The 24,136-nt window shown below is 45.1% G+C and overlaps 6 protein-coding genes across 6 annotated transcripts; 2 read left to right on the top strand and 4 right to left on the bottom strand.

Moving 5' to 3' along the window:
• Positions 1–696: 696 nt before the first annotated feature.
• Positions 697–1,879, bottom strand: BJ212DRAFT_1474459 (uncharacterized protein; the record flags this gene model as incomplete). The annotated part of the gene is made up of 6 exons (XM_041339092.1): positions 697–819; positions 874–953; positions 999–1,480; positions 1,534–1,610; positions 1,662–1,720; positions 1,774–1,879. 6 exons carry the CDS (start codon positions 1,877–1,879, stop codon positions 697–699), a joined length of 927 nt encoding a protein of 308 aa, XP_041200143.1.
• A 733-nt stretch (positions 1,880–2,612) lies between these two features.
• Positions 2,613–3,281, bottom strand: BJ212DRAFT_1294606 (uncharacterized protein; the record flags this gene model as incomplete). Its single annotated transcript, XM_041332220.1, has 4 exons — positions 2,613–2,670; positions 2,794–2,836; positions 2,897–3,092; positions 3,198–3,281. The coding sequence occupies 4 exons, from the start codon at positions 3,279–3,281 to the stop codon at positions 2,613–2,615; spliced, it is 381 nt and encodes a 126-aa protein (XP_041200144.1).
• Positions 3,282–12,425: 9,144 nt separating this feature from the next.
• Positions 12,426–12,743, top strand: BJ212DRAFT_1257044 (uncharacterized protein; the record flags this gene model as incomplete). The annotated part of the gene is made up of 1 exon (XM_041329830.1): positions 12,426–12,743. A coding segment is annotated over one exon (318 nt), but the record flags the coding sequence as incomplete, so codon positions are not given.
• Positions 12,744–13,601: 858 nt separating this feature from the next.
• Positions 13,602–16,578, bottom strand: BJ212DRAFT_1311412 (glycoside hydrolase superfamily). Its single transcript, XM_041334022.1, has 11 exons — positions 15,968–16,578; positions 15,787–15,914; positions 15,482–15,724; positions 15,267–15,429; positions 15,098–15,214; positions 14,807–15,045; positions 14,536–14,758; positions 14,376–14,482; positions 14,262–14,327; positions 14,018–14,204; positions 13,602–13,969 (listed from the first exon to the last, which is right to left on the bottom strand). The coding sequence occupies exons 1-11, from the start codon at positions 16,108–16,110 to the stop codon at positions 13,906–13,908; spliced, it is 1,680 nt and encodes a 559-aa protein (XP_041200146.1). The 5' UTR covers positions 16,111–16,578; the 3' UTR covers positions 13,602–13,905.
• A 53-nt stretch (positions 16,579–16,631) lies between these two features.
• On the top strand, positions 16,632–18,777 carry BJ212DRAFT_1443409 (uncharacterized protein; the record flags this gene model as incomplete). The annotated part of the gene is made up of 2 exons (XM_041337823.1): positions 16,632–16,658; positions 17,278–18,777. 2 exons carry the CDS (start codon positions 16,632–16,634, stop codon positions 18,775–18,777), a joined length of 1,527 nt encoding a protein of 508 aa, XP_041200147.1.
• A 1,533-nt stretch (positions 18,778–20,310) lies between these two features.
• On the bottom strand, positions 20,311–21,763 carry BJ212DRAFT_1474463 (uncharacterized protein; the record flags this gene model as incomplete). The annotated part of the gene is made up of 3 exons (XM_041339093.1): positions 20,311–21,141; positions 21,222–21,536; positions 21,593–21,763. The coding sequence occupies 3 exons, from the start codon at positions 21,761–21,763 to the stop codon at positions 20,311–20,313; spliced, it is 1,317 nt and encodes a 438-aa protein (XP_041200148.1).
• Positions 21,764–24,136: the final 2,373 nt, after the last annotated feature.

Raw genomic sequence — 24,136 nt, forward strand, 5'->3', positions numbered from 1 at the left:
CAATCTATACCATTTGTTCCCATCTGCTGAAACTTACTTTTCATTCTAGTCTTCAGAATCCATTGGCAGGTGAGCACAGAAATGTAGCACTTTTGATAGAGGACAAGAAAACTGGTTGAGTACACTGACAGGCAAGCACAAAAATGTAGCACTTTCAATAGAGGATGGGTCAACCTGGTACATGAGTATGGCATTATATCTGCACATTTAATATGTGCATATTGTGCACCCATGCGCACTGTCTCCTGCACTGCATGTCTCATCAATAGAGCCTCTGTATTTGATTCAACCCTTCTCTGCACTACATGTTTTCAAAGATTGAGAGTTTTGTCTATACATTCATGTTCAAAACCTGTATCAACCCAATACTACTAGATAAGTTTCACAGTTATGATTTTAGGCCTGCAACATGTTTTAAATAAGACTTAGGCTCACCATGTTTGAAATCAGACACCAGAGGTTGTATCAATGTTCAAGAATATAAAGTGACAATCATGACTGAGCTGGGAGTGGTATAAGAAGCATACAGTACAGGTCATTGTTCAAACAACATTGGCAAAATGTGCAACACAATGTAGTACACTTTGAAAGCTAAATAGATTGAAAATTTACATCCTCACAACATCAAGTGAGGGCCTTAAAATAATGAATCACAATGATCAGTAGATAGTACTTCATGCTTACATGAGTGCTTGGTCACATATATGCATGCTCAGTCTGCAAATAGCTGACAACCTTATTGCAGACTCTCTCCAGCATGCATTGGAATATGTATTCAACTTTCCCTAATCCCTGATTGTCTTGATAAGGGTAGAGTACCTGTTAATGTGAATAGTTAGTGTTAATGTTGGACAAACCAAAGGGATTACGTACCATGGTGGCATAATATGCATACTGACAAATATTCAAGTCCAATTGCTTGTTATGAGGGTGGACCCATGTGGTAATGGTAACTGTTGTTGGGTGAAACCATGTATGAGAGAGCAACATAACTCTACCATCTTCCAAGTGTGCCAAGTCTTTAATCTGAACCCCCCTCTGATCAAGCTCCTTCTCAGGGCCCCATTCATACATGGGTGAATCATGTTTCTGGCCTTCAATGATACTAATGTGGGTGGCAGCTATGATATTCTCATTCTGATCACCATAGGTCTGCAGCTTCTCAATGGCACTTTTGGAGGTCTCAGAAATAGACACCTCAAACAGCCATAATGGAAGGATATCATCATCACAGGTCTGAAGCATCAGTACTAAGTCTGGTATTCCAAGCTGGTATCTCTTGTTGGGAGGTAGATCTGATGTAGTGAGTGCATCTACCATACACACCATGTGGATAGGTAAGAAAACCTCAAAGTCTTCAGGGATAGTGAAAGAAGTGATGACAATCCCCATTGCAGTGCACAAAGGCACCAGGTTTGCTTCATAAATTGGTGAAGGCAGGGTGGCAATGAGTTTTTGAAGGTGAGGGGTATATGACAGTCTGAAGCAAACTACAAGATCAGCTTCAATTTGGAAAGGACCAGAAAGACTCACTTGTGAACCACTTTGCAATCAGATCTGATAACATCCAAAACATACATATAATCTTCTTCTGAAATGTTTAAGAAGACCTACCCTGGCAATCAGCCTAAGAAAGATAAGAAACAGGAAGCTTCTCATACCTCAAGTTCAGGTCCATCACTACCATTCCATATTCTACTGATAATCAGTTCACACAGGCCTACAGAGCTCAAGAAAATAAATTACATGGTCTGTAGATTGCAACAAACATACCAAGACCTTGTATCTTTGATTCCCCATTTTTGATATTTTCTGGCTTCAGTGAGTCTGGTATTGACTGAGGCTCATTTGTTACTACCAGGCCTGAAGCTGACTCCATAGCAACAGCAGTGGCTGGACTTTCCACAAGAATTTGTTATACAGTCCCTCTTGAAATTCACTTGAGATGACCCTCTGAATGGTCTAGAAAGTTTTGGCTGAGGCTGCCAGCCATTGTTGCACTGTGACAAAGGAACAGGAGGCATGGTTCTGCAAGGTGGCATTCTGTTAGAATCACACCTTATAAGTGAATACTGTGCTGTAAACCAGCATTCAGCTTTCCACTGGGGTTTCCAACTGTAACTTGACACATTTCAAAAAGTGTGAAGTAACAAGTGAAATCATGCATGTGATTGCAACATATCATTAGCTAGTGCATTGTGAGGATGCAAGGTAGGAGTATAGGATGGGTGATGTGACAAGTGTTAGATGAGATTAACAGTATGTACTGCAAAGCACAAGGAAGAACAAGAAATAAAATTAGTACAGCTGTCTGTAGCTCAAAGGAGATAGTATGGCAACTCAAATGAGAAAGTTAGCAGGGTTCTGAATCATAATATGATGAGAGTCCCATGGATTGATGTGTTCCGGAGTGAAGGGGTTATCGTCTTCTGTTTTATTGTGCCAAAAGACATCAGCCTCACTGACTGACACAAATTCAGGTAGAGATGACAGTTCATCCTTGAGTCATACACTGGCAGCAGCACTAGCATGTACCTGACTGTGAAATGACATCATCTCTACTGATAATGGTTAATAAGTAATCAGCCAATGGAATAGTGAACTTACAAAAGCTACTGGATTGAGCAGGCTGGATTGACAAGGGGAATTGAGAATTTGGGCTTGCCAAGTCTATCAAAAATAGTGGAAAGCTAGTGTCACATGCTAATTCTGACCATCAAATACATATCATCAAGTATCTGAGAAAATAGGTGGAGTGATGAACCTTTCTTTAGTTTATTTTGAGCCACTCACTTCATATCTGATAGTGACTGGTTGGGAGAAAGGACACTTTTCACTGTGAAACAGACAAGTAAGACATGCACAATTAGTATAATTTGAATGACTAAACACTCACTGTGATTGGTACTTTTCAGTGATCTAACCTTCATTTTACCTTTGGGGTCTGAGTCCTTGACTTCAACATTAGTCAGATCCAATTCCATCAAGGAACTTGTGAGCTCATTGTCCAACTTATTGACAGCCGAACTGTCCATATCAGACAAAAGCTGGTCACTGCCATCATGTTCAGAATCTGAACCCACAATGACAGGCTGCATTTTCCAAGATTCATAAACATTGTCAGGGATCCAATTCCTTATTACTGATAATTGGATTTGTTAGCACATAAATGTTGAAGCAAATACACATGAACCTACCAAACCAGAGATAACATTCATTGGGGCTGGCTTTTTCTCATCCCTTATGTTTTGTGAGGTCACTTCCAGTTGGAAATGTGACATTGACAACCATCAATGCCAGTCCAGACTTGTTCAGGAGGTGCCAAACAGGTGTCTCTTCTTGGCTGGGCCATGATTGTGATGTTCACTTCTCAACTTGCATATCCAGGTATTTGAAGACCTTTGGAAACCAGGTACATAGGTTACTGGTGATCTTTGAATATGACCATCCAGTTTTGACTCTAAATTGCTGGTCAAGGTAGCACCCATGGTTCCTCATGGCCTGTATCTCATTTTGGCTGCCCTTGCTTGGGGCTTTGGTTTCCCTGATGAGACCATTCCTCTGTCAAATGATATAGTATTAGTTTAATCCATTGAGGGTACTACTTGACTGACATTGACACCACAGGTTAGTATAGCAATTGATGCAACTCCAAACACAGTATTTGCCACTGCAATACTACTAGAGGCAGTGTTCTAGTGCACTTGACTTGCTGGGTATGGGCATCAGGAAATCAACCTGAAGTTGGTATGACCAGATATAATTGGTAATCAATAATCATTATTACATGTCATGTTTTAGCCTTAGATATCATTATCATGGTACCACACATATATGAATCAAGATATGACTATATTAGACATATCACCTTGATGTGTCTTGGCCATCAGAACATTGGCACAGACTTGTTTTTCTTAAATTTAGTTGGTAAAATCAAATAAAAAATCCACTGAATTATATAAGGTTGATAATGAGTATGACATATTGGTATTAAATGAACAAGTATTGCAAAAGAACCAATATTCTGATGTAGATATATCATGTCTTGTAATTGTATCAACAAGTTTCCACCAATTGGTCTTTACTACCACTGCTTGCATGACATTGCACTACAGGAGCCATGTCACATGATGCTTATGTAAGTTGTGGTTCATATTTTTGAGACTTGTCTTCTCTCATCTCATTCACACTCTAACTGTGCACCTTTTCTGGCCCTCCTTCCTGGCCCTTCTTCTTGGTCCTCCTTATTCCTGGTCCTCCCTGGCCCTCCTCCTCCCTGGTTCTCCCTCATGGCCCTTCCTGGCTCCTCTGCCACTGACAAGCAATATCATATGAAGCATTAACTAATTGTTAAAAACACACACACACACACCTCTGGCCCTTCCTGGTTCCTTCCTGGCCCTCCTTCCTGGCCCTTCTCCTCCCTGACCTTCTCTGGTCCTCCTCTCTGGTCCTCCCTAGCCTTTCCTGATGGTTCTTTCTCTCTCTCTCTCTCTCTTGGCAGGTAACTGACATGCCTCTATCTTTCTAACTTCTGTTCTACTGTGTCTCTCTTCTCTCCTGTATTAATACCACATATGTACATCCCAACCCCAATTAAAATTTGATTTGATATATAAAATGATAAAATGAGTGTCAATGTTAAGACTTTTGGCAATTCCATGGCAGTTTTGTTTGAAGCAGCCTGGCATTATAAAATTTTGTCAAGGATGGCAGATGTTTGCAATATGTATCATAATTGTACCTTTGGTGGTTTTCCCCATCAGAGTCCTCCTATCTATAGCTTTGTGAGGCTAACTGCAATTATGATAGAGATTATATGAATTTTATATTAGATAAAGCTTTATAATGCTATGTCATTGTCAGGTCAATGCCCTGATGGGGTTCATTTCTTTGCGATCCTAGAAATTATCAAGTAAATTTTTGAACTAGCTGTCAGTGTATCTCATACCTTTTGTAAGCCAGCTGATGGTGCTGGACCCTTGGCCAATTTATTGTAACCAGCAAGCTGAGTAGAAGATTGTTATGGTTCTCCCTAGCACCTTCACCTTTTCACACTTTCACCTTTTCATGATGTCACCTTTCACAACTTCACAACTTCACCTTATCACAGATGACATCATATGTTCTTTAGTGTTCCATCACATTCTATGGTATGATCTTACATAACATTATATCATTGGCTAGCTATATTAGAGCTCCACCTGAATACTCATATATATACACATAGTTACACTCATGTATTCCCTATCTTGACCTTAGCAATACTAAGCTTGTCTCTTGGTAGACTTGAGCGAGGTATTCATTGTTAAGTGTAACAAAGATAATGTCAATATGGCCTCTTCCTGGGCAGCACTGCATGAGAAGCTCCCTCACTTCATGGTGGATGACTTTTCATTGACAGTCCTGCCACCAGCTACTCAATTGAATATGTCCTTGATGGCAGCTGACAAACTTGGACAAGATTCATCTTGAATAACTTCTGGTTTGTAGCCTGATACCTTGCAAGGGTGCTTGCTATGGCCATGGCAACACTCCACACAATGACCCTTGTCCTGTGACTGAGCAAAAAATTCCTCACAGTCACATGGTTAACTGTTAGCCATGATACTTCTACAAAAGATACCTTTGTTGCTCCCACTGGCAGGATCCATGCTGCTACAGTGATACTACAGCAAGTGGAAGAGGGTGCAGAAAGACTGTGACTTCAAGAGGAATCAGTGGAAATGACCTGAAGTGAGTTATCAAGTCTAGTGATCATGTCTATTTAAGCTAATTCTGAGATCACCACCAGTTGGACTATGTGACACTTCTCATTCAAGTATTATTCAAGTAGTACCAGGTAAGTCTCATCACTCTCTACCAGCAGCTAAAAAAATATGACAACACCACTAACACTTAGCACCATAGCTTTGCTTGCTTAAACCATATCAATTCACCAAGCAATGGTGACCAATGGAAATAGTCTCAAAAACCAGGTATTCATTACCTTCCCACTCATCTGCATTGTCTGCAGCCAGCCTGCAATGATGTGGTGTTATGTCTTTGGCTACAACTTCAGTGAGAGTGGCAGAAAATTGCCAGTATGTTCCTTCATTGACAAAAGGGCTCCTTTGCAATGGAACACTGATGGCTTCATGGTAGACATGGTCTCTTTGCTGGTTATTGACCACCTGTACTATATCTTGAGATCCCTCACCATCATCACTGTCTTCTTCATCCATGGGATGTCCCGCTCTGGTCTGGTGTCACTGTCAAGTTGCAACATGGCCATAGACCCCATAATATTCTTCAATTACATCAGGATGTATCCCTTCACAGTTGTCTCAATATATGCTGAATTGTACCTGCCCTAAAAAACATAAATCCTGTTTTGATAATGTGTCAATATCATAGTTATGTCAATAATGTGTTTGTGATCTTACCTTCAGACTCTTATTGTTTGTATCTGGACCACTTATTGGATGACAATTTCATTTCACTTGGAAATCTGAGCAATCTTGACTGATTTTGCCAAGAAATAGTGTTTGAAGTAGCCAAATATGACTAGGGATGTCAGGGCAAAGTCCATGGTAGTTCTCAAGTTGAGTAAAAAATGCTCTCCATCTTGAAGCAAACTGGGTGCCTACCTCAACCCACAAATACTCAAGTCATGAATTATGGGTAGAACTGGTACTCAGAATTAGCATGTAATATGGTGAATCAACATAATTAAGTAGTATAACTCATGATCCCCACATGAATGATGCTTGGCATGGTCCATATTTCATTATCATATAAGTCACAACATCAAGGTTCTCTCCACCACAATCTCCTTGTATACAAGAGGGTGTCCCAAATTCTTATATTAAATGTTCAAAAAGATCTAAAACAGTAGTAGAGCAGTTGTTATTACTTGCTTTGAGTCCAGTTATCTGACAAGACTAGACATCAGAATCAAATACAAACAAGACACATTAGACTGAGTCAGACTGTTCTGCAAAACTCATCAATAAATCCATGAATCACAATTTCCCATTGAATCAGTTTATGATGCCCATCTATGTGCCACAGAGCATTGGGCCACTTCACATGGTATTTTCACCTGCGTTTGACTTGACAGTCTTGTAACACCTGACCCAAGCCATCCACTCTACAAAGTGATTCTGCAACTCATTGATGTTACACTTGGAGACCATATCTGCAAAGAAACCCGATTATATATCTAATGCCTGAATCCAGTCACTTTTTTTTGAACTTGCCAATGAGGATATCAAAGTCGGCATTAGTGAGTTCAGAGTACCTTTGTGTGATTCCATGGGCTTTCATATAGAGTCACAGAGTATTCCTGTGGATTCCTAATGTCTTGGCCAATTCTGTTGGGTTAATATCATGAATTTGACAGTGCTTCAGCAAGGAATTCAATATCAATGATTTTTTTCAGGCAACCTGCATGATTTGTGCACAGTAATGTTACTGGTTGGAGGAACACCATGTCCTTGTCCATACTTCATTGCAAAATCAATAACTATTAAAATTGAGGGAGTCAAGAGTGTGAATTACCAGTTTTGAGTATTTGTTATGATATGCCCTGCCCTGCTGTACTTTTTCTGCTTTCTCATCATCTATTGTTTCCATCTGAATCACTTTACATTTACTGTATTATGTTGTGTGCCACTCATGCCACCATTAGACGCCATCTACATGTCTTGCTACATGTCCTGTTTCCTTTCTTGTACTTCTGACATTGTTGCTCCATCCTTATTAGGCATATGCTCGTAGCTTCACCTATTCATGCCTGCCCTAAACTTCCCTTCACTATTCCTAATAAATGTGACTTATCACTGTGTAGTTCTTTACTTTAATCTTACTAGGTTTTACCTGGAACATCCTTCACTTAAGACCACCAATCTCAAGTCGTCTAGATCATACTTTAAGTCAGAGACACTCTCTCCATCTTAGCTTACCTTGAATATCTTGCTTATCATGAGGCATAGAATCTCAACAGGGGTCCTGACTCTTATCAAGTTGTCTGTTATTAGAACTATCCTAGTTTGTAACAGTATTGTATTGAAACAATGATAACTGTGCTGAGAGCTCCCCTAGCACATTTGCTGCATAAGATAGCCAATCACACATCCATTTCCTTGGGGATTCCATGCAAGTGCTTCTAGGAGAGGTATAGCATCTCCAGATAGTGTTTCTATATGAAACATAAGCTGAAGGGGATCAGCATCTTCTTGATTTAGAATCTGAAAGGCATGCTGGTGGATATCTGACAGTGTATCATGTGCAGTGAGAAAGTTTGCTGACAATGGAGCCTGAGTCACTGCATGAGATGGGAATTGAGGAAAAACCTCTGGTAGTATCATAGGCATGACAGCAATGATTGCAATGAGTTCAATGTTGGCACTATACTGCAGAGCATGAGAAACCCAACACAATTCAATGAAGTAGGCATGATTCAAGGCCCAATGTCTGACTTCTTGCCAATATTACCATATCTGAAAGTAATGTACCAACCTGACACCCAATCTATTACTTTCATGCTTCAAGTCATGTTTTTCAGGTGGGGTTTTTCCATTTTGTCATATCCCACAATCCAGACCCATGTTCCATCATATTCCCACACCTTCTGAGCCTATGTCCAGACCCCACTTCATATCTAACTCATTCCCAGATCCCCTTCCACTGTGTGCTCCACACCTCAGCAGGATCGACTATGCTCTGGATTTACCCCTGAGCTCTGGACCATTGGATCTCCACTGCTAGCCTGAACCATAATCCCCTGTCCCATCCACCCTATGTACACTCCATCCAGCAAGACATCCGGACTTCACCTCATCTTGGATTCCAGACTCTATCCACCTTCTCATATCCTGGTCCTGTATCCACCTTGTCTTCCAGATCCCCAGATCTCTGGACCTCTGGATATTAACTTCAGACCTATTCCCACCCTCTGTCCAATATCCTGTGCCTATCCCCATTTAGACATCTCTGCCTTTCTGGCTTTTGGTTACCTCCTGTTCTGTCTTGCTTATTGATCCTTGTATGAGTCTTCATTTCTGAGTTCATTTAGTTATGTTCTGTCTTACTTACTAATGTGTTTCCACATGCTCATACATAGCCTTGCTCCTTTGCTTACTGATCCCCCCAGATATTCTCCAGTATATAACCCCTGTAGATACTCCTGTAGTTTCCTTAGTTTGAATATCATCTTAGATCCTGTTCTATCAACTTAGACTTGCCCAATCCTCTCTTGGACTTTGGTCTACCTAAGTCTGTCCTACTCATCAGGCCTAGGGATTGATTCCCTAGGCTGGAGCTTTGCCTTTCTGGCACTTACCCTCTTTCCGGACTTAGGTCCAATCCCTGTTCTCTCCGACTCTACCTTAGGGTAGTCTACCTCTGTTTGCTTCTACATTGGACTTTGTCCAATGTAGCCCCTATTCCTTCTGGACCTCTGGACCTCTGGACCTCCTGTCCTTCAGATGTTCTGTCCTCCTAACCCTCAGATGTCCTATCCTCCTGTCCTTCAGACATCCTGTTCTTCGTACCTCTGGACATCCTGTCCTTCTGTCCTCTGTCATCCTGCCCTCCTGTCCTCCTGTCCTCTGGACCTTTGGACCTCCTATCCTTCCATCCTGTTTCCTGTAGAAGTATTACCTTGCAGTTGTTAAGAACCATGTTGTTCAAAGGGGAGAGAGACTGACTCAGAGGGGCTTGGCCTCAGCTCATACACTGTGCCCCTTACCCAAGTATGTGCCCTTCATTTCATATGAGGTCCAATGATGGTCCAATGAAGTCCAGAGGACTTCTGGAGACTGGCTACTCTGATGGAGTGCTAGAGGACTTCCGGAGGAGCATGGGAAACATCCAGAGGAGCATGGGAGAGTTCTGGAGGAATGCAGGAAGTGTTCAGGAGAGTTCCCACTGCAAGGTAATACTTCTACAGGAAACAGGATGGAAGGATAGGAGGTACAGAGGGCAGAACATCTGAAGGACAGGATGCCCGGAGGTACAAGGGACAGGAGGTCCAGAGGTCCAGAGGTCCAGAAGGAATAGGGGCTACATTGGACAAAGTCCAATGTAGAAGCAAACAGAGGTAGACTACCCTAAGGTAGAGTCGGAGAGAACAGGGATTGGACCTAAGTCCGGAAAGAGGGTAAGTGCCAGAAAGGCAAAGCTCCAGCCTAGGGAATCAATCCCTAGGCCTGATGAGTAGGACAGACTTAGGTAGACCAAAGTCCAAGAGAGGATTGGGCAAGTCTAAGTTGATAGAACAGGATCTAAGATGATATTCAAACTAAGGAAACTACAGGAGTATCTACAGGGGTTATATACTGGAGAATATCTGGGGGGATCAGTAAGCAAAGGAGCAAGGCTATGTATGAGCATGTGGAAACACATTAGTAAGTAAGACAGAACATAACTAAATGAACTCAGAAATGAAGACTCATACAAGGATCAATAAGCAAGACAGAACAGGAGGTAACCAAAAGCCAGAAAGGCAGAGATGTCTAAATGGGGATAGGCACAGGATATTGGACAGAGGGTGGGAATAGGTCTGAAGTTAATATCCAGAGGTCCAGAGATCTGGGGATCTGGAAGACAAGGTGGATACAGGACCAGGATATGAGAAGGTGGATAGAGTCTGGAATCTGAGATGAGGTGAAGTCCAGATGTCTTGCTGGATGGAGTGTACATAGGGTGGATGTTAAGGTTGTACTCAAGGGATAACTGGATCTGAAGGGCTTCGGCCTCAGCTCATGCACTGTGCCCCTTACCTGAGTATTGCCCCTTATTTCAGGAAGGCAAGACTAACATGTCTGGAAGGTCAGACGAGTAGCATAGCAGATCCGGATGACTTCTGGATGAGGGATAAGTATTGTAGGGCTAATCCAGATGAGTCCAGACTAGAAACTAATGGTAATGGACTGTCAGAGACAGAGGCGGATATAGATAGACTATAGGAATCAATCCTAAGTCTCGGAGGGTGACGAGAGTAGAGATACTCAAGTCCAGAGGACAGGAATGAGTAGAACTAAGATGATATTCAAACTGGCTACTACAGAGAGTTACAGGAGGTTATATACTATGGGTATCTAATGGAATGATCAATCAGCAGAGTCCAAGGCTATGTACAAAGCATATGGATGGTCTATTGGTAAGTAGAAACAGATCACAAATAATGAAACGGAGATGAAGCATAGGTAATGGATCAGGGAGCAGGACAGATATACAGATAGCCAAAATACTGGAGTTAGGGGATTACCAAAAGGAGACAAGCGCTGGCTGTGGATTCGGATGAATTGTAGACCAGATCGGATGAGTGGGCAGATTGGATGACAAGATGTTGGAGGGAGATAAGATGTGGATAGGATCAGAGATAAGATGTGGATCGGATCTGAGATCTGGATATGCAGATATGACAGTGGATGGGACAGGGGGTTACAGTTCAGGCTAGCAGTGGAGATCCAATGGTCCAGAGCTCAGGGGTAAATCCAGAGCATAGTTGATCCTGCTGAGGTGTGGAGCACACAGCAGAAGGGGATCTGGGAATGAGTTAGATATGAAGTGGGATCTGGACATAGGCTTGGAAGGTGTGGGAATATGATGGAACGTGGGTCCAGATTGTGGGATATGACAGCAGTGGGAACTCTCCTGAACACTTCCTGCATTCCTCTGGAACTCTCCCATGCTCCTCCAGAAGTCCTCCAGACTTCATCAGACCATCATCGGACCTCATATGAAATGAAGGGCACATACTCGGGTAAGGGGCACAGTGTATGAGCTGAGGCCAAGCCCCTCTGAGTCAGTCTCTCTCTCCTTTGAGCAACATGGTTCTTAACACATTTATCAAATCATTCCTTGTTTGAAAGTTATTGTGCTGGTCCAAGGTCAAGAATATGCTGTACAGACTCTGCAAATCAATTTTGTTGTCATCTTCCAATGTATTTCACAACATGTTTACTACCACAGAGAATGGACAAGTAGAACTGGATGGAATGAGTGATGATAGGCTCATTCACCTCAATGGACTGTCCTGGGAGACATTCAAACTGTTTCTTGAACATACCTTTGGAAGGTAGGTCAATATGATGTTCATGCTTCTTATTAGTATCAACCCATTGAACTATTTGTAGGGTGTGCACTGGCTCATATACTAACAATGAGCTCTCGAGATTCCTTCACTTTTGTGACATGTATCAATGCTGCCATGCATGAGAATTTGTTGTGCACTGTATATTTACTGCATGTTTCCACTTCTATCCAGCTCAGTTGATCAACCTGGCCATCAAATACCACGTCTGCTCTATCTTTCCTTTTACTTTCCAACAACTGGCAGAAACATCAATTTCAGAAATCACACACACACACACCAGGAGCTAATGGGAATTGAGGTATTTTTGAACATTGTTTACATTTAAGTGGCACTCAATCACCATCATCGGATCATAGCTGCAGAGGAGCCAAAAATATTGATGCACTCACATAATTGTCAAGACCCAACAGCTTGCAATGAGGATTGGCATGGTATTTGGTGGAATGGAATGGGCCAGTTCCTTCTCAATGGCAGGAATCCACAGCCATATAGTGATGCTGTCAAGTGCTTCAAGGAACTGAAGTTTGGACAGGTTAGTGAGGGTTGCAAAGAGCTGATGTTCAAGCTCCTGGATCAAGGAGCTGCCTTCCATCATGCTGAACATTTTATCTCTGAAGCTTGTCATCTTCTAGTTGTAAAGTTGGTTTTCAAGCCATAGTTTCAGTCATGTTTAGTACCTTTACTTTATCTCAAACATGTGGCAAGCCTGAGTCTTATTTAAAACATGTTGCAAGCATGAAATCATAATTGTGAAACTTATCTAGTAGTGTTGGGTTGATACAGGTTTTGAACATAAATGTATAGACAAAACTCTCAATCTGTGAATATGCATAGTGTGGGGAAGGGTTGAATCAAATGTGGAGGCTCTATTGACAAGATGTGCAGTGTGGGGGACAGCACACATGGGTGTGCAATGTGCACATATTAAATGTGCAGATATAATGCCATACATGAGAAGGATAGGCAAAAGCCCAAACCATCTGCAGCTACACAAAGCTGAGGCCAGGCTGGGAGATCACTAAATTGACATGTTTGAACTTTGGGAATATTGTAACAAGTCCTATAAGTTTATTAAAAATGAGCTCATTGTATGACACAACGTTGATAACTGACACACACGGATCCGCACACAGCCAGACGGAGACTGCCGAAAATTCGGATTCTCAGATCTCAGACTTTCTAATGACGTGTAAGAAGTACAGAAGTTTGATCACGAGTTTGAGTTTAGCGCGACAAATACGTATTGTCAACCCTATCTGCAATTGGAGACTGGAACAAGTCAATGCAAACCCATGTGGACTCTAGCGGCAAGTCGATATCTCCTGATTCACTAATGCCGCGATTTCTTGATCGTGCAATGACATTGCTCCATTAATTGCGCATGTCTACTGTCATTGGACCAAATGCCGGCTTGCAATTACATGTACAACAAATTTACAGCATCTTTCGTTGCTCCTTCTGATAATCGTTATCGATCGTATCTGTGAACCATGCTTGGCCTCACGATAACTTGATGAACTGACTCAATTGAAGCTGCAAACCGGTTCTACTATAATTAAGTACTGATATCATCGAGTCGCAACAATATATTAAATTACTACGTCACAAGGATTGCAAGAACAACTTCTACACGCGATACCTAAGTATATACTTGTATGAAGTTCCACGTTTGTAAAAACAATTGTACTGGGAGTCCGCACAGATAGAGTCCAAGAAGGGTGATGTGATTTCACCACTAGATTGTACAACAATGTGACATATGTCCATTGACTCCGGGAGCAAGTCAATATAGCATTCATTCAAATGAGGTCAAGACTCTTTCAGTCCGCGGCAATAGACTGGGACGCGCTCCCAAGGATTTGTTGGACAGTAGTGGAGCCAGTACTACGAAGAGGTTAGTACATGTCAGATTAAAATGACTGGACCACGAACATGGAGTAACCATCATTGGGGGATTCGCCAGTGGTTTCTTGGGGAGTGGGTGCCTCTCCTGGGCTACTCGGCGTAGGCGATTCGCTAGTGGTAGTAGAGGGGGTAACGGTAGTACCCGGTTCGGCTGTAAGGTCGGACTGACCCCACTGGTACTGGACTATGCCGTTGAGTCCCGCAGCAATACCAGCTAATCGAATATTTGTCAGGCCGGAAAAGATACCAAGGGTGATATTGAAGAACGCACTATCAAGCCATGACGTGTAAGTATCTGCTTGCTCTTGGCTGGTTACACCATAGCTTGTGGGATTCGCTGTGAAAGTAAATCAGCTAAGCGTGGCTTGTCGCAGAAGCTTCTTACGATCGGCATCAGCAAATGGAGCAACCGTAGAGTTAAATGGCACGAAGCTAGGAGCATTGGTTTGCGTAACGAGACCAAAGCCAGTGAGTACCGAAGGTTTTCCGACGCTGAGACAGATATCAGACATCCAGATGGCATTGGACAATCACAAGGTGCTCACGCAGAAGCACTTTGGGCCTGAGTGGTGATCCACTGGGCACCGTTTTGCTCTACACTTTGCCAAGGCGCAACGTTCGGGTCATCAGGACCATATGATTGCTGGTCGGGGAATAACTGGAAGGAAGAGAACCCGATATCTGGAATGTTCGAGATGTCTTGACTGTCGACGCCGTATGAACCATCATACAAAGTCCCCGTAGTCGAAGTCTGTTGCCTCTTGGTAGCTGTCAAACATAATCAGCCAAGAAACTGCTGTGATATGCTTGACTTACCTGTCGAAACCCACCGCCCTCGGATTCGCACACCGTCTTCCACCAGAGTCCCCGCACGTTTCGCAGCTTCCCTGTTGCGGCGTCTCCTCTCAGATTGCTCTCGAAGGATTTGCTCCCTGGTTACGGGCTTTGCTTGGCTGCGCTTCTTTTTACCGGGAGCTGGTGATGTGGCAGGAGGTGCTGGCGCTGGGGTCAGAGGGTACAACTTCGGACAATCTGTACACAAATATCCTCCGACACTAGATCAGCCGTCAAACGGTGCCTATAGCTGTGATCGACATTGTGACATACCCCGAAGAGATGAGATGATTTGGATCAATGCTGCGGATGTGCGCAGCTACCGTCGCATGCCAGGTCGTGATCGTTTCTGTCGTGCAGGTAGGAGATGCTGGCAAGGTAGAGTTGCATCTGGATAAAGTGTATTAAGCTGAACAGCTCTGCAAGATAAGCCATCACATACCTGGGGTCATTCGCCAATTCGTAACTGAAGACCGATGGACTATTCACGTAGCGGGAGACCACTTGCGTCGTGTAATTCATGAAGGACGTTAATATTGACGAATTGGTATAGAACTGGTCATGATTTTGGAGTCCGAATTGACGAACATATAGATCCATGCCACCTAAAGTCATGATCAAAACGATGCAGGGATCGAGAGTCTGATTAAGACCAACCGTAATTGTTAGATAGATAATTGCGAATAGAGCTGTTGTTCGTGCCCGATGTGGTGCTGTTGGTCGAGTTCACGAAAGGGTACCAGTTGTTCGTAAGAGATAGAATGACATATAGTCCTCGTTGCTCAGCCATTTGAATGACTGTGTCAAGCTTTTGGAGGCCATTCGGTCCGTCGTTGACGGAAACGGTGCCATCCTTGATAAGCTGGAACCAAGTGCCATTCACGGGAATGGTGTCCACATCTGACCGTGATTTATGGCATCAATGATCATTCGCATCTGAAGGGCAAAACAGTGGTAGATACCATTGAATGCCCATAATCTGATGACCTTGATGCCGAGAGCTGATATGTTCCCAAGCGTGTTCCATATATCCTCGTTCGTGTTTAGCGTAGGTAGCCAATAAGCGTTAGTACCGATGTACTTCAATGAACTGATTAAAGATGATTTAGTGCGGGTTCACATACAACAGGGGTTGGTCCATACCTCCCGTTCACCACAAAGCCAGGGCCACTGGTGCTAACAAAAGGACTGGAAGCCCTTTTATCAGTGGTTCGTGATGGAATGGCAGCTACCGTGGAGGCCCAAAGGATGCTGAAGAACAATGACACCCAAGGGAGGAACTTCATGGTAGTGCCTATACACACCAGAGGCAACCAGGTAGCAAGTGAGAGGCGAGAAACGGAAATGATTTATGCATCGAACTATAAGTAGGGTTGACCCTAGGTGAAGTTTATGTACGTGCCTGACAGGAAGGCGCACCGCCTCGAGCGAGAGCATCAATGACATGCATGTGACTCGTGTTTGTTTCGAATCGAGCCAGGCGTCAATATTACCGGTGTTCAATTCCGAATGAAATAGCGCGTGATGCAGTGATGTTGGAAAGAACCATCGGCAGTAAACCGGGAGTTGATCGAGTATAGAACACTGGCAAGCGGATGACCAGTCCATCCCTACCAGTGACGTGGTGAGAGCGCGCGACGGGGGGACAGTAGAAGCTTGACATTGGACTGACATGAGCTGGAAATGCGAATAAAAGCTCCGATCAAGCTGGCGGACCTCGGCGTGTTCACACACTGACCTGGTGTTCACAAGCCTGTCGGCAGACGTAGCTATTAAATTACTTGACCTGCTGCCGCCCGCAATATTAATGTTTCGATCCGAGTCGTGTACGGATGTTTGTTGCCACCGCTCTAAGTGAATCCACAAACAAACGCATGCTGTAGTTCTACCGATGCTACACACGTTACTTCCTTGCAGGTAGGTACGGCAGTAATAGATGACAGGAGTACAGCCAAGCACAGCAACACTTGTTACTAGGGTAGTGTTGCGAGCCCTTTCGCTACCTTCAACTTTGCTTCAGCTTGTCTTGGTGCTACCACACGAAGGCCACGTGATGAGGCTGTCCCGAAATCCACCGCAAGTGAAGACACCCTCTTTAGGAAATACACGACCAATCACGTGGAATGTCACATGAACACCGACATCGTCGGACTAGTGGTTCATATCTTTTGGATTCGGAAGCACTCCTTGAAACTTCGAAACTCATGTGGTCTTAGCTTTCAGCTTTCCGCATCAATAACACAGCTGGGCGCCGAGCGGTCAACCTCCCATCAAGATATTCATCTGACACGAAGTTCTCACAATCTTCCGAAACTTCTGCTGTTCATCAAATCTTCAAGCTTTAAGCTTGAGCTACAAACAGTCCAATGCTCAGAGCACTAACAAACTTGCCTATTCGTCCGCTGCGTATCTATGCACCCCTAGTACCTAGACATCGTCGGCTCAAATCACAGAGTTCGGGCAATCAGCCCACCTCATGGCGAAAAGATGCAACTGCAGATCAACCCATGCTCATCGAGGACCCCTTCACCCAATCGACATTGTTTACTCTGGACTTTTTCAAGCGCCTGGCAAAATTTTCCCTTATGGGTGTTTTGGCACTCGGGATCACTGGCTGGACAGCATTCGAGGGTTTACATATGTGGGTGGAGAACGTCGAACTCGCATGCGATCAAGATAGCGAAGTACGCAGGTGGGAGTGGGACCACGAGGCTGAGAAGTGGTCAGGTGGGGACAAAGGTGGGACAGACATAGCACTTGGATTCAAAGGCAGGCACGCTGTTCGTAGTGCATGGATCGCCGAGAACTGGGGAACGGGCTCAGGAGCGATCATCAGCCGCTCGAACACATTTTCAGGACGAGGCTCCCAGGGTACAGGTAGTCCCGACATTATAGAGGCTCGCCTGGAGGTTGCCCAAACATTTATGGCTCTTGCCATCAGTATTGCCGAAAGCAAAGTGTCGTCCGGAAAATTACGCCCACAAACTATGGGTGAGCTACTCGCCCGCCACGCTTCTATTCTCGAGCGTATGGGGACGAGGAGTGCACTTTTACAGGCCCGGCCCTGGTATGAGCGGGTGTGGGTTGGGCTGCCCGCCAAGGGCACAGATGCTGCACGGGTTGCATTAAAACTCGGGGACCTTGACTATCGTCTCGGTGACTTCGAGGACGCGCTTGCATGGTGGGCACGGACCATCAGCCTCACCCAGGGCACTCAGCAGGCAAATCTTTTGGCTCCTGAATTAGCACAGACCATCCCTTCATCTCCGAGTGCACAACGCACGCTTGCTTCCACGTTGGTATCACTTTCCGCCTACTATTCCACCTCTGGTCACCTTAAGCAAGCGCAGCATGTACAGGAGTCCGGACTCGATCTCCTACGCTCGATTCCGTCTCCTTCCAGAATTTCAACAGCATCTCCGCCACAGGCATTGCATTCACTATTTCTGCTTCATCGATCGTCTCTGCTTTCCATTCACCTCGCAGAAGTTCTCTACGCCCTCCGCGCAGCACCTGAACACTCCATACAATGGCTCACGCGCGCTGCAGAATCATCCGAGCGAGTTGCTCTCGCCCTTGCAGGTCTCCCATTCACCCATCCTGACGCACCAGGCTCGGCAATTCCCCATCCGCCCGCCTCGGAAGCATCCCTAGTTCCCGTGTATACTAAATCGCCTGCAATGCAAAAACCAGCTAAAAGCCTCCTCCGCGATGCTCGCCGGACGGCTGCTGAAGCCTGGAATCTCATGGGTATACTTAGGGAAGGCGAGAAAGATGGTGCGGAACGCGCCCTTGAGTGTTATGAACGCGCTCTGGGGTGGGCAGGTGTCGCAGCAGATCGTTCTGGCGGCATTGGTGAGCCTGGGGAAGGCACACCAGAAGCAGAGTGGAAAATACTTTGGAATAACTATGTTCGTGTGCGTGAAGCGACACGGAAGCAAATGGAAAAGTAAACAGAGCCTTAGATTGAATTCATTATTTGTTGTGCATGGCTTGGTATTTCGCGCATCTTATCTGCATCATACTATTCTCATTCAGAATCAATTAAGATATGTTATGGGCATGGCGCATGATAGTCAAACGTTATTATAATTGGGGTGGCGGAGGCGGTAGGCGGTGGGCGCTCGGACCAGTTCATCTTGAGTTCATGCGCTGATTTCCTGAATTAACGCAGGCCGGTATGTAATCGTTATAGCGGCACGGGGCACCGCATCACCGACCCTTCATTTTCGAACAAAATTTCCCCACAAATAGCTCAACTGTCCCTGACGTCGGCAGTCCTTGGCAGTCCAGCATACCCCAGATTACACGCCCACCCAGAATAAACGCAGATCCAGGTATATCGGTAGCGTGCAAACGAATACTGACAGTAACCGATAATACATACTCGGTAGCAATTGATTGACGGCCCTGAGCTCATGGCAAGGCGCAACATACTTATGCCATCATTCATTAATGATACCTATCATCACATGCTCACGACATTTTGCAGCTGTGCGAGTTGGCACTGCACTTCAAGTTGTATGCTCGATATCAGTTTCCTGTCGCGGGACATACCCGATGACACCCGCGATGTGAAGGTTCAAACGTTCAAGGTTGCTCCTGCATTACACATCTTGCTGTCGGATTACTGCCTCTTCCGCTTATCTTCCGCTTCCTAAAGATCGTGAATGAAGTGGCCGCCTGCGCTCTCCATCGCTGGCAAAATCCCATAATGGACAGTCTGAGGGCAAGTCTGTCACCGACTCTGGGCCCCAGTCCGGGGGATGAGGAATAGGGTGTGTGCAAGCCGCTCGGCTTAATCGAACGGATTCTTAGTTACGCCGTTATTCTTGATGTTCATGCCATCTCGCCCCTCCTGCCCTAGTGTCGGTGCGTGCCCATCCTCAACGTTGCAATGCCGTCACCTTCAATCATCATGACCACAACTACAACAAAATCTATCAAGATTGTACTCTCCCCCCTTATCTATATATGATGGGCCATCAGCATTTTTGCCTGCCTCTTTTGTGCATCCCGTGCCCGCTGTCACCCGGTCACTCTGATAGTTAATCAATGAGTCAGCCTGTCAGCGCCTTTACTGCCATGCATCATAATCAATAACTGCTGTCCCGTCCCTATTTTTTCCGTCCTCCATCCATATGTCACTACACAGTTTCATTGTAATAGTCTACTACAGTACATACAATTGAACCAATAGCATTGCATTGTACAGTGCTGTGGAATGGAGGATTAAGACTAAGTCACTGTTGTCGCTGTGTGGCGCTAAACTTTCATTTTTCATCGATGATAGTTCACAGGCACACGACGTGGTCCGTAAATTTCGGCCAAGCTTGTCAATCATTGCTGAACCCTCCTCTAGTGGTACAAGTCACCGCCAATGCATCACTCTGGGCTTTTATATCTATCTTGTTGTTAAAAAGACATGCAAATGGCTTGTAAGTATCTGTCTACAGAACAGATGAAATGCCATCTAAAATACGCGATCAGTGTCGTCCAAGCCCACTCATGCCCCATGCAACCTTCAACTGCACGAAATCAAATTTGCCCAATACCCTTAGCGTCAGGTCGCGGATAGAGGCCCAACTGAACGGCATCCACCAAGCATATGGATCATACCCAAGGCTTGCGAGTTTCAAAAGTCTCTTGGTGAAGCCGATGGTTTCCAGCGCTCGCGCGTGACGCGCTTCCGCAATTTCCTGCAAAATGGTATCATCCACATCGGGGTCTTCTGCACAGGCCTGAATGTGCTTTGTGATAGCCTCTCCAAGGAAGATCGCGTCCCTGATAGCCAGGTTCATGCCCTGGCCACCTGCAGGTGAATGTACATGTGCTGCGTCACCGACTAGGAAAATGGCAGCGCCAAGACGCGTAAAGGTGCGGTCAGCGATCGCTGAATGAGTTCTGAAACGTGTGGACCAGACCAGCTGGTCGATCTTAACAGGTGTCTGGTTAAGAGAAGGATCCGATGTTATACATGCTGGACCGTATGTGTCGATCATGTCCTGAATGTACTCCTTCGGTGGCGCATGGGGTGGCTCTCCGTTCTTCACCGGTATGGCGCAACTTACACGGAAGACAGATTTCGTGGTGGGCTTTCCATTTCGCGTCAGCTCCGCATTGAAGCGGTTGCCGAATGGTATAAGCATGAAGAAGCTGTCTGAGAAAACCGTGCCATTAAGGTGGCCCTCGAGGGTTGGTGGGCCGGTAGGCTCGGGCTCGAATGTAACATCTGCAGCGACCATTTGAGAGAGTACATCACTGACTAGATTTGGGCCTTCTGGATCAGAGAACCCAATCCCAGAAATGGTACGGATCTGGAGATTGTTGTCAGACACTCCATAAAGCTAAATGGGTAGGGACTGAAGTCTCACCAGTGAGCGGGCGCCATCTGCACCATGATGTATCTAGCTCTGATGACTTGACCGTCGTCAAAGGAGACGTCGGTAATGCGGGCATGCTTCTCGTTCTGTTTCATTCCAACCACCCTGTGTGGACGCTGCACTTGAACCCCAAGGCTCTGCAGCTTCTGCCCAAGCACAAGTTCCGTCACATTTTGAGGGGTAATGAGTGGGTAAGGGTGGGCAGAATATTTTTTTAGAGGACCGAATTTGGCCTCAAATATCTCTGAACCCCGGGATGCGATTCTAATACTCTTCGCCTTGATGGCTTGAGACAGTAAGCCGTCTGCTGCATCGATGCTGGCTAATGCCTATGATCATAAGGTCATCAGTGGGCCTTCTTATGAACGCTCACGCGTCAACATACCTCGACGGTTGCAGAGTTTATGGAATAAGCCCGTGATGCATTTTGTCCTTCGACTGCGGCATCGGCAATAACGAAGTCGTGACACCCGCGGTAGACGAGAGAAAGAGCAGCTGTGAGACCAGCGGGCCCTGTACCGATAATAAGCACCGTTGTGTTCTCAGGTAGAGACATTGTCTTGAGGAATAAGAATGATAAAATGATAGTGAGAACGAGTTTTCCATCAGCCTGAGGTGGCTCTTGCACCGGTATTAACGAGGCCACCTGCAACGTCGGACAATTTCCATACGGTCCTACCAGTCGGTATGGATGCTGGAAAGCAGGAGTGATCTATGAATCTGTTCCGGAAATGCAGCTTCTAGCAATACTCATCATTATAGCCTTCTCCAGCAGGCAGATCTCCCTAATAGAAGGAAAACCATTCCTTACCATTTCTTCCGTTCGAGGCTTCGTAATGTCTCTGACACCGACTCTCGGCGATTATCATTTGATTTATAGCACAAGTGGTGGGTATTCTGCCTCGTCACTGCGTTAGTCAATGTCTTCACCATGGATCTCGGCATCTGTTGATGATCCTGTTCGCCATTTAGAGAAGCTGAACCGCACCAACGTCCAGACGACGGTATTCATCGATTTACGCCACGCTATCGCATACTCTACAACGGACTCTCATCGAAAAACATACAGTGCACTCGCGAATCATGTTCGGCAACGTGCACTATGCCTATTTCATGCGGGGGGGAGTGTTTTGGGTGACGTTTATCCGCCAGATTCTCGCACATGAGTTTGGTGTGCTTGTTACCGAATGTTTACGCTGGTGAAAGGTGAATGATTTTGATGTATATTGATGTGCTGTTTGCTGCCATTATTCTTGGGGTCGGGGAGTGGCGCTTCCCAGCGCCGCTACGTGACGATGTAGTATAAGTGGTGGGTATTCTGCCTCGTCAGTCAAGGCGTCAATCAGGCGTCACATTCAAGTTCACATGTCACACCCGAGCATCAGTGCCGCCGCTCCGCGTAAAGCCTCACCCATGCGAGCCAGTGCGGCATCGGTCCTGCAATATGATGAGTTCGTCGGGGAAACAACACATATTTTTTGTTCTCATCTCAGTCGGATTGCTAATGGTGTCTCCTTCCATGCCAACAGTTGAACTATATTCAGACCTTGTACAGTGCTATAGTCGTCTGTAGACCCCCCATAATGTGCAACCGACGCACCTCTCCTTCCCAGATGTGGCCCTTGCACCTACTACGGTGTATTTTTGTGTCCGTAGTGCTCGTGGGTTACTATTTCATCAATCTTAACGATGCATAGCTACATGATCCCGCAGCTCTCCAAAGTGCATGGGATTGCATGCCCATCGGTAGCGCTTGACAACGCCCATTCTATGGTCCTAAAAGTAGCGCGCTACTTAGCATAGATACCGATAAAACATCTATGAGGACCTATTTGGAGGTACGCAGAGGAAGCAGCACGCCAAACACGTCATTATCATTGACAAATGCGGGTATATATTCCAAGTCAGGTCCGAAGGCTCACGTATACGTATTCTTATACCATTTTTATCCAGACCGACACCCGAGGAGAACGCGACCTTTTTTTTTGGTTTTACAGCAAGTCCCGACTCCTAAACACTATTTTGGTTTCCCCCCTTTGGACTCCCGGTGACGTTTCACGGGTTGTTCCCTCTTCAAGCTTCAAGTCCGGAAGCGAAGGCGGATAACTCATGGCTGAAGAACGAGCGATTCAGGCGGCCGAGCCATATATATACATTTCACTCAATGAAATAAATCAAATCAAATTAATTCGAGAGGGGGAAAATAGCACCGCAAACCTTGTCCGAAGCTCAAAACCTCGCGCAACAATATCGCGATGCGCGGAATAGTATTGTGGTACCAAAATTCGCATGTACCATTGTAGAAAAATCCTCAGGGCTCTGTCACAGTATCTGGTCTCATGCAATGACTATTTCAATTTTTCATCGGTAGAGTAAACTAACAGGATATAAAATAGGCATCTACTGTGCCCACGCTGCCATGGACCTGCAGCGCTGAAACAGATTCCTTTGTAAGAAAATCATGGTGCTCTCCGAAGTCTGAAGAAAATAGTCAGTGACTGCATTCAGAGGTTGTTCAGAAGTATGCTCTTGATGGCTCACATCTTAGTGCGTTTCGCCCTTGTAACGATGTAACCTATCAAAATAGTGGGTTGATGCACATGTCCTTGGTGCTACCACCAACACTGTAGAGTGATTATTTTCACGAAGAGACATTGGTAAAGACGGTATTATACGATAACCCTAGTTGTCGGTGATAATTTTGACACGACGGCCCCATTGAATGCTGACACACGAACGACGAACGAGTTGTTCGAAGGTCTGCAAATAAGGATGTTAGTGATGAAACGAGCGAGGGTATATACATACCGATATCAATGACTGACCCATATTTGCTCTCCGCTGGAAGCCACGCATCATGACCTGGCATGGCGCCGAAGAAGCTGGTAGTTTGACTAACTTCGTCTCGCTGAAAGAAGATACAGGGAGA

Source organism: Suillus subaureus (assembly GCF_016647635.1).
Source record: "Suillus subaureus strain MN1 chromosome Unknown BJ212scaffold_1, whole genome shotgun sequence".
Taxonomy (NCBI): Eukaryota; Fungi; Basidiomycota; class Agaricomycetes; order Boletales; family Suillaceae; genus Suillus; species Suillus subaureus.

Coding starts and splice junctions, on each gene's coding strand:
- BJ212DRAFT_1311412 (XM_041334022.1), bottom strand. CDS start 16,110: ATGAAGTTCCTCCCTTGGGTGTCATTGTTCTTCAGCATCCTTTGGGCC. Junction 14,483..14,535: donor CAGGCCCAAAGTGCTTCTGC/GTGAGCACCTTG, acceptor TATCTGTCTCAG/CGTCGGAAAACCTTCGGTAC. Junction 13,970..14,017: donor CCCAATGATGGTTACTCCAT/GTTCGTGGTCCA, acceptor ACCTCTTCGTAG/TACTGGCTCCACTACTGTCC.